The sequence below is a fragment of the Crinia signifera genome, chromosome 8 (assembly GCF_055691185.1).
Source record: "Crinia signifera chromosome 8, ASM5569118v1, whole genome shotgun sequence".
Taxonomy (NCBI): domain Eukaryota; kingdom Metazoa; phylum Chordata; class Amphibia; order Anura; family Myobatrachidae; genus Crinia; species Crinia signifera.
The window spans coordinates 111,494,744-111,507,574 of record NC_139224.1 but is presented as its reverse complement, the minus strand read 5'-3'; the positions used below and the strand labels follow the sequence as shown (position 1 = coordinate 111,507,574).

Below are 12,831 nucleotides of genomic sequence, written 5' to 3'. Positions count from 1 at the left end.
GATTTCCTCTGCAAGCTGGCCTACCTAGTACATTTTTAATAGAGAATTACAAGTAGAAGGAAATGTCATAGCTCATGTCTTGTTTTGTTATTATATTATAGTGCCCATTGCTAATGTTAAATAAGAGATTTTAAACACAAATTGAAAACAATATAAATTGTGTTTTTAGACCTGCACATGGGCAGAAGCCACACTGTGTATCCCCAGATCTGGTCTCTGAGTGCCCCAAATGCTGCAGCATTGGCATGTTGCAGTTGTTTTTGGTCAGCGACCGGAAACTTTCCAAAAAACTGGGGCATGTTAGTTCTGTTTTCTGGGTGTGCTGAAGCCAGTGGCTGGCTCCTTTTTGTAAGCAGCATCATTTGAGGGTTACTCCGATGTTTGATGGTTAAGTACTTGTTCTGATGCTGCATCCTTGGCAACTGGCATTTTTATATAATCTAATAAGAAAACTTTCCACAAGATGCCTCCTGTGTCTGTGGCAGATTGTAGCACAGCCACTGCATACAGAGACACCAAGGCAGTGCTTACTACTGTACGTCCATCTCTGATTCAGGCCCCTAGTGTCATTAATGACCCACTGCACCGTGCAGCTCCTCCTATTCTTCACACTGAAGCAATTCTTATGTTCTTCTGATATTCTCTGTGTACTTTTTTCAATCTACAAAATCAATAAACTTGTTACTAGTGCATGAATGGGTATCCGGACCCGGGTCGATGGGGTTTAGATTGACCATGTTATGGTCGACTATCCCTTCATTGCCCCAGCTGAATTAGACGCTTAAAGATTGGCAGTGGCTAGTTATACACTGTTGGGCACTGGGCACGAAGCATGATGAAGCAAGCGTAGAGATCCATGCGAAGGAAAACTGTGCACATATACAGTGTCCCTGGGAATCCCTGTGACATTCAGCAACAAAAAATCCTGAGAAAGTCCTGTAGACCTTGTGCCTGTCGGTGTCTAACTAACGTTACAGCTGCTCTAGCGGCCACCACCAATATTTACGATTCTAGCTCAGCTGGGTTGACTAACATGGTTTGATCTAAACCCGTCAACCCGCTATACCACGACCCGTGAATGTCAGCCTGAACTGTGCCATGCTTGTCCATCCTAAAATGGGAAATTATTTGAAAATTATGCTAAATATAAGTCTTAATTTTCGATGTTCCTCTTTGTTATCCATAAAGGTTTGCAACAGCTGAAAATAACTTCCGACGTACAGACTACATTACATACCTGGATGATCTTTCTTCGGATATAGGGGTGAATCCAAACATACTGAAGATGTTCTTTACCGACCCACTTTTGGCATTGAAAGTTGTGTTTGGCCCGTACAATCCTTACCAACTCCGTCTGACTGGTCCTGGCAAGTGGTCTGGAGCCCGGGAAGCCATTTTCACCCAATGGGAACGCATTGAAAAGCCTCTAAGAACACGAGTGTCAAAACAACATTGTACATCACCACTGGCATCAGTTACGTTCTGGTTTTATTGCTTTATGTTGATGCTTGTAGCGGTCTGGCTACAGTGCTGAAACATACAGTAGCAAAGCTTTCCTTCCTGGCTATTCAAATAACAAACTGGTGTGGTATAGCTCACAGGCAATGCCTAGGCTGACAGTCATTAGGTTGGCAGCAAAAAAGTTGGCATGCACATTGACAATAGATTGACATGCGTATAGGGTCAACATGGAAAACGTTGACACATACAATGGTCGACATGATTTTTTTTTTCTGTTCCTCACCATGCTTCTGGCCAGGTGCCTTACTCCTCTACCACTGCATTTGGCCTACTGTACCATTCCCAATATGGGTCCACATGGATGATGTTAAAAAGTCCCCCCCCCCCCAAAAAAAAAAAAGGGAAAAGCTCATGTCGACATTTTGCTTGTGCATGTCAACCTTTTTATGTCAACCTAGACATGGTCTGTTAGTCATCTCGATAACCTTTTACACAAGATTTTTCTGAAGATTCACAAGAAATTTTAAACGCTTTTATTACTTACACAAACAGACTGAGAAGTATTTTATAATTCATTAATTGTACAGTATGTATACCACTGGAAACCAAAGTGGATATTACCTAAGTTATACTGTACTGTAGTTATAGTATTATCATGTTTTCATTTACCTGGTGGCCAAGCTCAGCACATGAAAAACACTCATCCTACGAGTGTTCAAAAGTGGTGACCCTTAAATATAACTGACCTGGAAATTATTACAGATACCATTATCCCACTGCTCCCCAGTATAACATATATAGGGGGGGGGGGGGGGTGTCATTCCTATGTTTGTATCTGGCACTGTCAGTGCTGGGCTATTGAAGGAGCAATTCAGTTGTTGAGCTGTTCTGCTGTGTGCAGCTGATAGCATTTATACTCTCATTCCCCCATGCTGATAAGCAAATATTTGTGAAAAGTGACCCCCTTGGGACATCGAAATGGCACTTTATTGGCATTGTACCCACAGGTTCAGCAGTTTTATGCAGGGCATGATGAGCCGTTGACAAATTTGAATTTTATAGGTTTTTTTTCAATATATTAATAATGATAAAAGCTCACTACTGCATCCAGCAATGTAGTAAAGGAATTTTATCTGTGTACTGTCTATATTTTAAAAGCAATATTAACCTTTTTATGTTTTTACATTTTAACAGTTTAATATTAAATAGGCTATTACTAAGTACGCAACTCTGTCATTGCTTTACGCAACTCTGTCATTGCTTTACCCAGAAACTACTAACAACAAATTAACTGACACTTTATACAGCTACTGTAGTCTAGAACAGTGGTTCTCCACCTTGGTCCTCAAGGGCCCCCAACAGTGCACGTTTTCCAGGTCTCCGAATCACAGGTGAATTAATTAGCTCCACCTGTGATCTTTTAAATCGTGTCAGTGAATAATGAGTGCACCTGTTCACCTGTCAGGTGAACTAGAAAATGTGCACTGTTGGGGATCCTTGGGGACCGAGGTTGAGAACCACTGGTCTAGAACAACCCCCTCTCTTTCAGCACCAGAGGGGCATTACTAATTAGACTGCAAAGCTTTCATTGTTCTGTATGTTTTACTTTATATAGTTATCTTTGGCTTTCATTTTGCTGCTGCTTTGATGTATTCAGAAGTTATGTTATGTCTTCAAGTGTAATATAAATTTTATTAATAAATAATGTCCACATATCATATATGCTACTGGATGCTTTTACATTTTCCTTTAGACTGCATTAGAATATACATGTACTGTATATTTTGTGTGTGTGCGTGTATATATAATATATATTATGTATCTATATAATAAGTTGAAGAGTGTGTGTGTGTGTGCGCGTGTCTGTTGCATTGCAGGCACACCGTGGCACTCAGAGCTGCCAAATTTGGCCACAAGGTACCTCTGGACCTGGTGGTGTGCACCTCGAAGCCGTTTTTGGGAAATTTCACTTAGAAATGTAAAAAAAAAACACCTTAATTAATGATCTGGGCAAAAAAAAAAAAAACACACCTGAGTTCATGGTTGCCATTTAGTATGAATGCAAACACATTCTAATATTATGGTGAAGGCTTTCAACAATTGGGAATAATTGGGGAAATACATAGACCACACATCACACACACACACACACACACACACACACACACACGTACACATTGTACACACACATCACACACACACAGTACACGCATAGGCGAATCTAGAATTATGGTAATGGTTGGTCCCAGGTCTAGACACAATAATAGGAGGACCTTTGCGCGGCGTAGCCACGTGGTAAAAAAGGGGCGTGGTATTACACTTTAGACCAGGCATGTCCAAAGTCCGGCCCGGGAGCCAATTGCGGCCCGTGCTGTCATTTCAAGGGCAGAAAATACAGATGGTGGACAATAGTGCGCTGTCAGGGAACAACTTAGTACTCAGTTTCCTCGCCCCTTTTGGTCCAGGCCTCAATCCAATATTTGATACCGAAAATAATAGGGACAAAAACACAGGTATTAAACACTTCAATTGAACAGTTCTGTCTTCAAGGTAGCACGTGGCTGTCCTCTACTGACCTGAATGACAGGCCCTATGTTCATATAAAGGTTTCTTTCCTTTCAATAAGCATCAGACATTCCCATGGAGTACAAGCTCACCTTGGCACTGGGCCCTATTTTCATATAAAGGTTTCTTTTTATCTCCCAGGGGTTTCTGGATAGCCAAAATGGAATTCCACACCAGCAATACAGGTGAAAAAACAGGGTTCTTTTATTCCAAAGTCCAATGAATACAGGTTAAAAAATTTAAAAAATGGAGGTTTCCACGTGCCACTTTTCCCCTACTCCTTCACCAAACCAATCTCTCCCGGGTATGAGGTAGGTACTTGCCCAATGATGGTATGAGGCTCTAGGTTCAGAAGATAGGGTTGGCAGCACTGGAACCATCCACAAACTCCACAGCACCGACGCGTTTCGGACCTACAGGTCCTTTTTCAAGGTGTACACCTTGAAGGAGTAGGGGAAAAGTGGCACGTGGAAACCTCCATTTTTTAAATTTTTTAACCTGTATTCATTGGACTTTGGAATAAAAGAACCCTGTTTTTTCACCTGTATTGCTGGTGTGGAATTCCATTTTGGCTATCCAGAAACCCCTGGGAGATAAAAAGAAACCTTTATATGAAAATAGGGCCCAGTGCCAAGGTGAGCTTGTACTCCATGGGAATGTCTGATGCTTATTGAAAGGAAAGAAACCTTTATATGAACATAGGGCCTGTCATTCAGGTCAGTAGAGGACAGCCACGTGCTACCTTGAAGACAGAACTGTTCAATTGAAGTGTTTAATACCTGTGTTTTTGTCCCTATTATTTTCGGTATCAAATATTGGATTGAGGCCTGGACCAAAAGGGGCGAGGAAACTGAGTACTAAGTTGTTCCCTGACAGCGCACTATTGTCCACCATCTGTATTTTCTGTGCTTGTTTGGATCTGGGGTGGTAACCCAGGGTGGTACAAGGTGCAGCAGCCAGGTTTGGCGCAGCTACTTTCGCATAACTTTTTTTCTGTGCATTTGTGTCATTTCAAGGGGCCCGCAACCTCCAGCCAGAAGCGGATGGAGCATCAGATGCGGGACACATAACACTAAAGGTGGGGCCCTGGCGAGCGTGCCTTTATCTTGCTGTCTGCAGCAGTGAGGAGGTGCCGGCCGCCACTGTGAGATGTGTTTGGCGTCTTTCAGGTGAGTATACGTCCAACTCCTGCTGCTGCAATTGTATATCACCCTCCTCTGCAATCACAGTGACATCAGTGTGTGGGGAGGGTGGTGCAGCAAGAGGGAAGCTTGCTCCCATAACATGCAGAGTGGAGGAGGGCGGCAGCGGGAGCCCAAGCATCTCCTGTCCTTGCAGTTCCTGCTTTGCCTCGCTGTCCTCTGGCTCACACAAGGGGCTGGGAAACATACAGAGAAGAGAGGGGGCAGGCAGGGGGACATACAGTCAATGGGGGCAGACTGGGGGACATACAGTGAAGAAGGGTCAGGCTGGGGGACTTACAGTGAATGGAGGCGGTGATGGACATTCAGAGAAGGGGGGGCAGGCTGGGGGACAGAGTGAATGGGTGCAGAGTGGGGAACATACAGTGAATGGTGGACATACAGTGAAGAAGGAGCAGGCTGGGGGACATACGTAGAAAGATGGTCAGGCAGGGGAATATACAGTAAAGGGGGCAGAGTGGGGGACATACAGTGAATGGGAGCAGGCTGGAGGAAACACAGAGAAGGGCGGCAGTCTACTGAATATATAGTGAAGGGGCAGGCTGTGGGACATAAAGTGAATGGGGGCAGAGTGGGGGACCATTCTGATGTGATTAATGATTCAAAGAATGTCAGGCTGAAAGGTCGGCCCCCACATTTTCACCTCACCAAGGGCGAGATTCTCTATCACAGAAATGCGGTAAAAACCCCGTTATCAGGGTTTTTACCGCATTTCTGTATTTTTTAACCCCCTTCGCAGTGTCAGCGCTGCGGAGGGAATCGCCAGAAAAAACTGGCGATCCCCTGCAGAAGCCTATGGGCTTCTTACCACACCGCTGTGTGAGGGATCAGTTATGGATCCCTCCCAGCATGCCCCGCGGCCGGAGCGTCGGTCTGCGCATGCGCAGACGGACTCCCGGGTCATAGACCCGGAAGTCCAGCAACGGCGCCGCATCGCAAGGGACAGCTCTTACCGCAAGAGCTGTCCCTTGCGTTAATGACCGCATATTTTAGAGAATATGCGGTCATTAGAAATGCGAATGCCGGCGATACTGGGCTGCGGATTTTAGAGGATCCCGCCCAAAAACTGGCCCTATTCACAAAAAGTTTGGACACCCCTGCTTTAGACCATACACTGTAATGCCCATTACACATTTTAGCAAACTCCATATTACCCATTACACATAAAGCCACACGCCATAATGCCAATTACACATAAGGCCTCACACCATAATGCCCATTACACATTGTGCCACACATCATGATGCCCATTATATACTATATAACAAACCGTAATGCCCATTACATATTTGCCACATAAGTGCTGCTTACCTACGTGCTCATTGCTAGGAGGTTCTTGCTTGATGGCACCATAGTACCCATTACACATGATGCCGCACACCATAGTACCCATTACATATGATGCCGCACACCAGAGTACCCATTACACATGATGCCGCACACCATAGTACCCATTACACATGATGCCGCGCACATAATGTCCCTTACACATGATGCTGCACACCGTAATGCCCCTTACACATTAAGCCACACATTATGCGTAATGCCCCAACATACCGCCACTTGTAGCGTCCCTTAATCAATGCCCCCAAAAGTGCCACTTACTGTAAATTTTTATATGAGCCTTTGCTGCTGCTGCAGGGAGAGATGGAGAGCGGTGCAGCTGCTTCTATGGGGAGAGGAGCAGAGCGCAGCGCAGAGCATGCTCCCACTCCCCTCCTGGTGGCCCCTCTAGCCGAGTGGACATTTGAAATAATGTGCACGCTGTTGTTGTGCGTGACGTCGGGGGAGCATGCCGGGCGCTGGCACCACATGATTAAAGGGGGGGTGGGCTGAGGTTAAAGCGGGGAGAAGAATTGGAGCGGAAGCTGCAGGGGTGACAGTCATTGAAAGCTGGGCAGAGAGCAGGGGGCTGCCCGGCTGTATTCAGAGCACTACAGGTCATGGCTGTTTAAAATAATACCCCTTTCACAACAGAAAATGCAGGGATTTACCCGGGAATATGGTCCCAGGATCATGCAGGGACATTCCCAGGCTGACCCCTTATACACCAGCCTAGTCCCTGCATTTTCTGGTGTGAGGGGGAGAGACAACCACTCCCCTCTCCCTACCCCCCTTAAACCAACCAGCTATATCTTTGGAACCAACTGACCCATTTACATGAGACAAGTATCATATTGAAGAACTTTTGAGTTGGCTTTGAATGATTTTGGTTCCGTGAAACTGGGCTGTTAGTTCCAGAGAAATCTTCCCTCAAAGAACATAAACAGTCATGAAATTACATTTAAGAAATGAAAAAAAAAATGGTTTAACCTCAGTATCCCTGGAAACAATTAACCCATATGGATCCAGCCTGGTATCAGATTAAAAGCCCAGCAATTTGGGTTTGACTGAGATCAAGCTCGAGCTTCAGTGATGCCGAATGGGGAACTGGCAGCCGTTGAACTGGGTGGGGGTTGGAATTAGCGGGTCCCATGTTATCCTATAGGGAAAACGTTCCAACTTTGCCTGGCAGTATCTCCGGTTTCCAGGGGGCTAGAGACACGGGGCTGGGCTCGTTGGAACGCCCCATCCCTCAGCTACAAAATGGGTGAATGGGTGGTCTGGTGCACCCCCTAGATTTGCCTATGAGTACACCATATATGCACACACAGCACACTACACACACATATACTGTATACACAGCACACCACACACACACTTACACATTGCACACTACAACACACCCAAAAACAGTACAACGCACACAGAACACACACACACACACACTTATACCCTTTTTACACCAAAAAACCCGGATCCGACATGGCATTTGGAACACAGATCCAAGCCAAGTCAGATCCGGGATTTGCACCGTTTACACTGTGGTGCCTACCTGCAGTGTAGACAGAGGTGGCGCTTGAAGATGACATCATCTCCAAGTGCCGGGACCGCGATCACCCCTGCCACAACCGCCAATCATTGCCCTGGGAGCAAGCTCAGCACCAAATTAAGCTGCTGGGCTGCCCCCGTGCACCCTCCGTCTGCGAGGTGAATGGATGCCGCACACAGACATCCATTGACCTCAATTGAAAAAGCTGCCGTAGCGCGGCGAAACGCGTCTTGAATAGGAGCCCTGCTGCCGCCATTCGAACAAGTGAACCTGGAGGAAAATTCTCAAATACTGAGCTTCATACTATTTCACCTAACCTCGGTCCTTGTTAACCGCTGACAGGCGCAGCAGTGGTGTGTCACTGAAGACCCTATACAGCCACCTTACTCTTTGCGGCACGTAGCTGTCGCATCTGTAGCAGAACGGACGAGACTCTCACCGCTAAACAGCCTCCGCCCGCGTCAGTGTCCGGCAGCTTGTGCTTGGCTGTCTGGCCGGTACAGCTGCTTTGTCAACATCTGACACAGCACGCAGGGCATTTGGCGTGTTTTCTTCCCCACATTGGGATCTGCTAAGACCATCCACCGACATATAAGACCTGTGGCTGTCATCTTCATCGACACAGAAGTGTCGACCGCATTGGCGCATCAATTAATCTTTTTTCCGGCTATCACAGAACTGCTTGAAAATCCCTGCTTTGGATTACAAATACCCTGTTGGGTTACTCTAAAGCTGCTTATTACTCCTATAAAGTGCTGGCAATTTATCCCTGAATTGGGAACCAATACCTGGCCTCATATGCGCATATGAAAGAAAACAAATACACCAGGACCTGGTAACTATGTACCGCACCTTATCAGCTGCTTAATTTTGCACATGTCTTTTAATCTTTTTATGCTTATTTTTTAATTTTACCATATACTTTTTTTGTACATTTTTCTGTGTTTATTGATTTAATTTAAGTTAATTTAATTAATGTATGATGTATTAGCCTAATAAATTGGTTCATTTGTGTGCAAGAGGCGCCTACTAGTATCTCTTTTTCCTGTAAACTCTTTTTTTGGGGGCGGCAACCCCCTCCTAGAGGGCAGCCATTTGCACACAGCACACATACACTGACCCATAGCGCTCAGAACATACCGTCTTTCCATTTTATCCATTGACCTCCTCCCTGACTCCACTGCTGTCTGCAGAGTACAGCAGATAGCAGCGGAGGCTGTGTATGACCCCCATCCAACCTCCATACTGACCACAGGATGCAGGTAAATAAAGCTCTGAAGTATTCTTGAAAATAAATGTTCTTTTCTATTCCTGATTCTTTGCTCTTATGCCCCCCCAGATCCGATATTTGATTGTACACCCACCCTGATGGGTGATTACTATGTTAAATGGCCCCCCATTGTTAACGCCACCCCACTATCAATGCCAACCCGAAGCGTGGCGAGCGGCGGCGGTATGCGTCCTCTGACCTTTTCATACCGCCACTATCCACGTTGGCGTGGAGTTGATTTTATATAGTGTGGCCAGAGCAGCGAGCCACCGTGCCCGAAGCGTGGCGAGCGCAGTGGAATACATGTGAAGTAATACGCGTTCCCTCGCGGGGCTCGTCAGGCTCGGTGGCTCGTTGTGCTCGCCACACTATGTAACATCAACTCCACGCCGACGTGGATAGTGGGGGTATGAAAAGGTCGGAGGACTCGTACCGCGGGCTCGCTGTGCTCGCTACGCTTCGGGTTGGCGTTGATACTGGGGTGGCGTTAACAATGGGGGGGCATTTAACATAGTAATCATCCATCAAGGTGGGTGTTCAATTCAAAATCAGGTCTGGGGGTGCATTTAACATTGTAGTCAGGCATCAGGGTGCCTGTACAATGTAATATCAGGTATAATCGCGTCGCATCGCATGCCACTAGTTAAGGCATGCAATGCGATATTAAAATTGTACACTCCACCCGGGAAAGGCTCAAAATCGGGTGTAATCGCATCACATCGCATGCCTTAACTAGTGGCATGCGATGCGATATATCAGGCGCCCAGATAATACAAAAGTACCAGTTTTATTTCTCTAATGTGTCTGTATTTTATTTCACTATTGGTTTTATTGTTGTACTACAAGTACCAGGGGCCCCTTTAATGCACCGCATGCTGGGACATGAGGTTCTCCAAGTCCCTGCATGCAGGGGAGCCTTGCTGGGACTTGTAGTTCTACAACAAAACTCAATAGTTTATTCTTCTATTTTTACACCAGTAGATGAGCCTTGTGTCCCTTGCCCAGGGGCACCCTGCAGGGGTTATCCTAGGAGGTCCCCTTTATTGGGGGGGGGTTTCACTCCCCTAAGGTCCCAGCCTGGGCTGACCAGTCAGGGGGTTAATGCTTTCAAAAGTTTCCCCCGGCTGTGGCGTTACCTTTCTGGCTGTTTCAGCCCAGTGCTGGTTGTCAAAATGGGAGACCCTTTTCATTTTGTCCCCATAGTTTGGGAAGCAGGACCAGCCCATGAGCCTGGTGCTGGTTATAGAAATCCTGGAGAACCCCGTTTTTTTTTTTTTGTCCCCCTGAATTTATAAAACCAGGACCGCTTCAGTGAGGCCAGGGCTGGTTATTCTTTTTTTTTTTCTGCTGCATCATACATATCGATTTCAAATACAAATGTATATGAATACGAATGGCTAAGACATCAGAAAATATGAATGAGGAGAATGTGACAGCTTTGTAAATTTGTCTTATTCTCCATTCGTATTTTCGAGTTATATATGGCCAATACCGTTCATACGGGGATCAGCCATATATTGTCTTCGTAATTTTGCCTCATGATGTCTTTTTTTATAAAAATCTTTTATGAATTATGCCATGTACAATGCTATTATAGTTTTTTGATGTAACGTTTAACATTTTGTTCTGCGTATCTATAGCATACTGTATATGCTGTTCTTTCTCTTATGTTTAATAAATCTCAGTCCCAGTTATGTTCAATACATCCCATTGACCGTACTAATTCAAAAGGGAACAAACAATTATATTTCTATTGTATGTCTTGATTTAGCTGTAATCACTTAACATTATATTAATTATACTTTTTGGGGGTTTTATGAATATCTACAAAACCGTTATTAGTGGGAAACTAATCATTTGTCTAGAAATGACAGTAATTCAAAATAAACATTGTAGAAAACTGGATGATTCTTGGTTCCTTTATTAAAACAAAGGGGAAAATGTAACAAGTAGAAGATGTGTGATTAACCAATTTTGCTGGATTTGGTTTTGGCATCGTCCACTATTTTGAAATATATCTATATCTAGATATCGTGGGTATCGGGAGTGTATTCCAAAATTGGGTACAAAGGTTTTGTTTTTTTTTCGCTAAGAAAACCTCGTACCCACTTGAAATGCTACCTGACTTTACTAAAAAAAAAAAAAAAACATTTGCATAATTCATCAGATAACAATACTTCCCAATTACTGTGTACCAGTTATCATCATCAATTTCAAAATTATACTATGTTATCTGCGGACTCCTTTTAACACGGATCTGTAGCAGATATCGGATTATGCAAGTCTTCCCTTCACTTCCTTCTAAGTACCTTTTCCCCAGGATACAGTTGAAATGACTAAAGTCCAACTGAATTACCATTTTGCAATGCCACCTATACCAGAAAGTGAGCACTCTTTTTTCCCTAGGCAGCAACTTACAAATCTAGTGTTTCAAATATTTAAAATAGGAGAAAACTTATATATATATGATTAAATATACCATAATTGAAGCACATGCAACAAATGATTGCAATCCAATTGGTGCATCATAATATTATTATTATTATTATTATTATTATTATTATTATTATTATTATTATTATTTATTGAAACATTGATTTCCATTATTGAAATAAAATCTAAACATACATGAACTGATTCTGATTTGTATACAAAGTTGCTGAAGCCTTAGTTACTATTTACTGTGAGAATCGGTTGTGCTAAAGCGGTGGATTCTTGCATCTGCATGTGAAAATCATTGCTGCCTATTGATTTTATGCTGGATACCACCACCATTAGTATCTGGAACTTGCATCAGCCACATGAAAGGTACAAGAAATCCATCAGAAACAGGCTTCCTTGTTCCATGCACAGGACTCAGAATTGCACAGAGACTTTAATACACACCCACCACACTCACAAGACACTCCTACAAGTAAGGGCAGTTCTGTGCACTCGCTGCATTGTTATCGTTCCATAACACAAAATTTTACGGAAAGACAGATACATGAATTTTGTAAAGATGGACATTAGCAAAATGCACATGTGCTGTATACAATCAATCAATGCATTGGTATAGACATCTGTCTAACTCCAAATCACCATACATGCAGATGCTTTTGAGTTATTGTAATAAAATATTTGTTATAGTAAATACAATTCTGGAAAAAAATACAAATTGCTACACAATGATAGAAAATTATAATGATTATATACACCACTATTTAATAAGAAAAAATCGGTACTTGTTTCCTAGCACGGCCACAATCGCGGCCATCGGGGGTAATTTTTAGTGGCCTGCGACGCGACCGACGCGATGCCCCCGATTTTTCCATTGAAATGCATTGAAAACAGTGAAAATCGCGTCGGTCGGGTCGTATGCGGCCAAAAATGCTTAAATGGTCCAGCCGCGATGGCCGCGATTTCCCCATAGGGAACAATGTAAAATGCCTCAATTTACCGGCGATGACCGCGATTTCCCA

The 12,831-nt window shown here is 44.1% G+C and overlaps 1 protein-coding gene across 4 annotated transcripts in view; it reads left to right on the top strand.

Moving 5' to 3' along the window:
* LOC146026376 (dimethylaniline monooxygenase [N-oxide-forming] 2-like) overlaps positions 1-1,836 on the top strand; it is a 133,231-nt gene extending 131,395 nt beyond the window's left edge. For all 4 annotated transcript variants that reach the window (XM_083156999.1, XM_083157000.1, XM_083156998.1 and 1 more), the window contains exon 9: positions 1,189-1,836. In XM_083156999.1, the coding sequence (XP_083013125.1) occupies positions 1,189-1,534 (346 nt within the window). In that variant the 3' untranslated portion in view covers positions 1,535-1,836. The remainder of the gene's footprint in view (positions 1-1,188) is intronic.
* Positions 1,837-12,831: the final 10,995 nt, after the last annotated feature.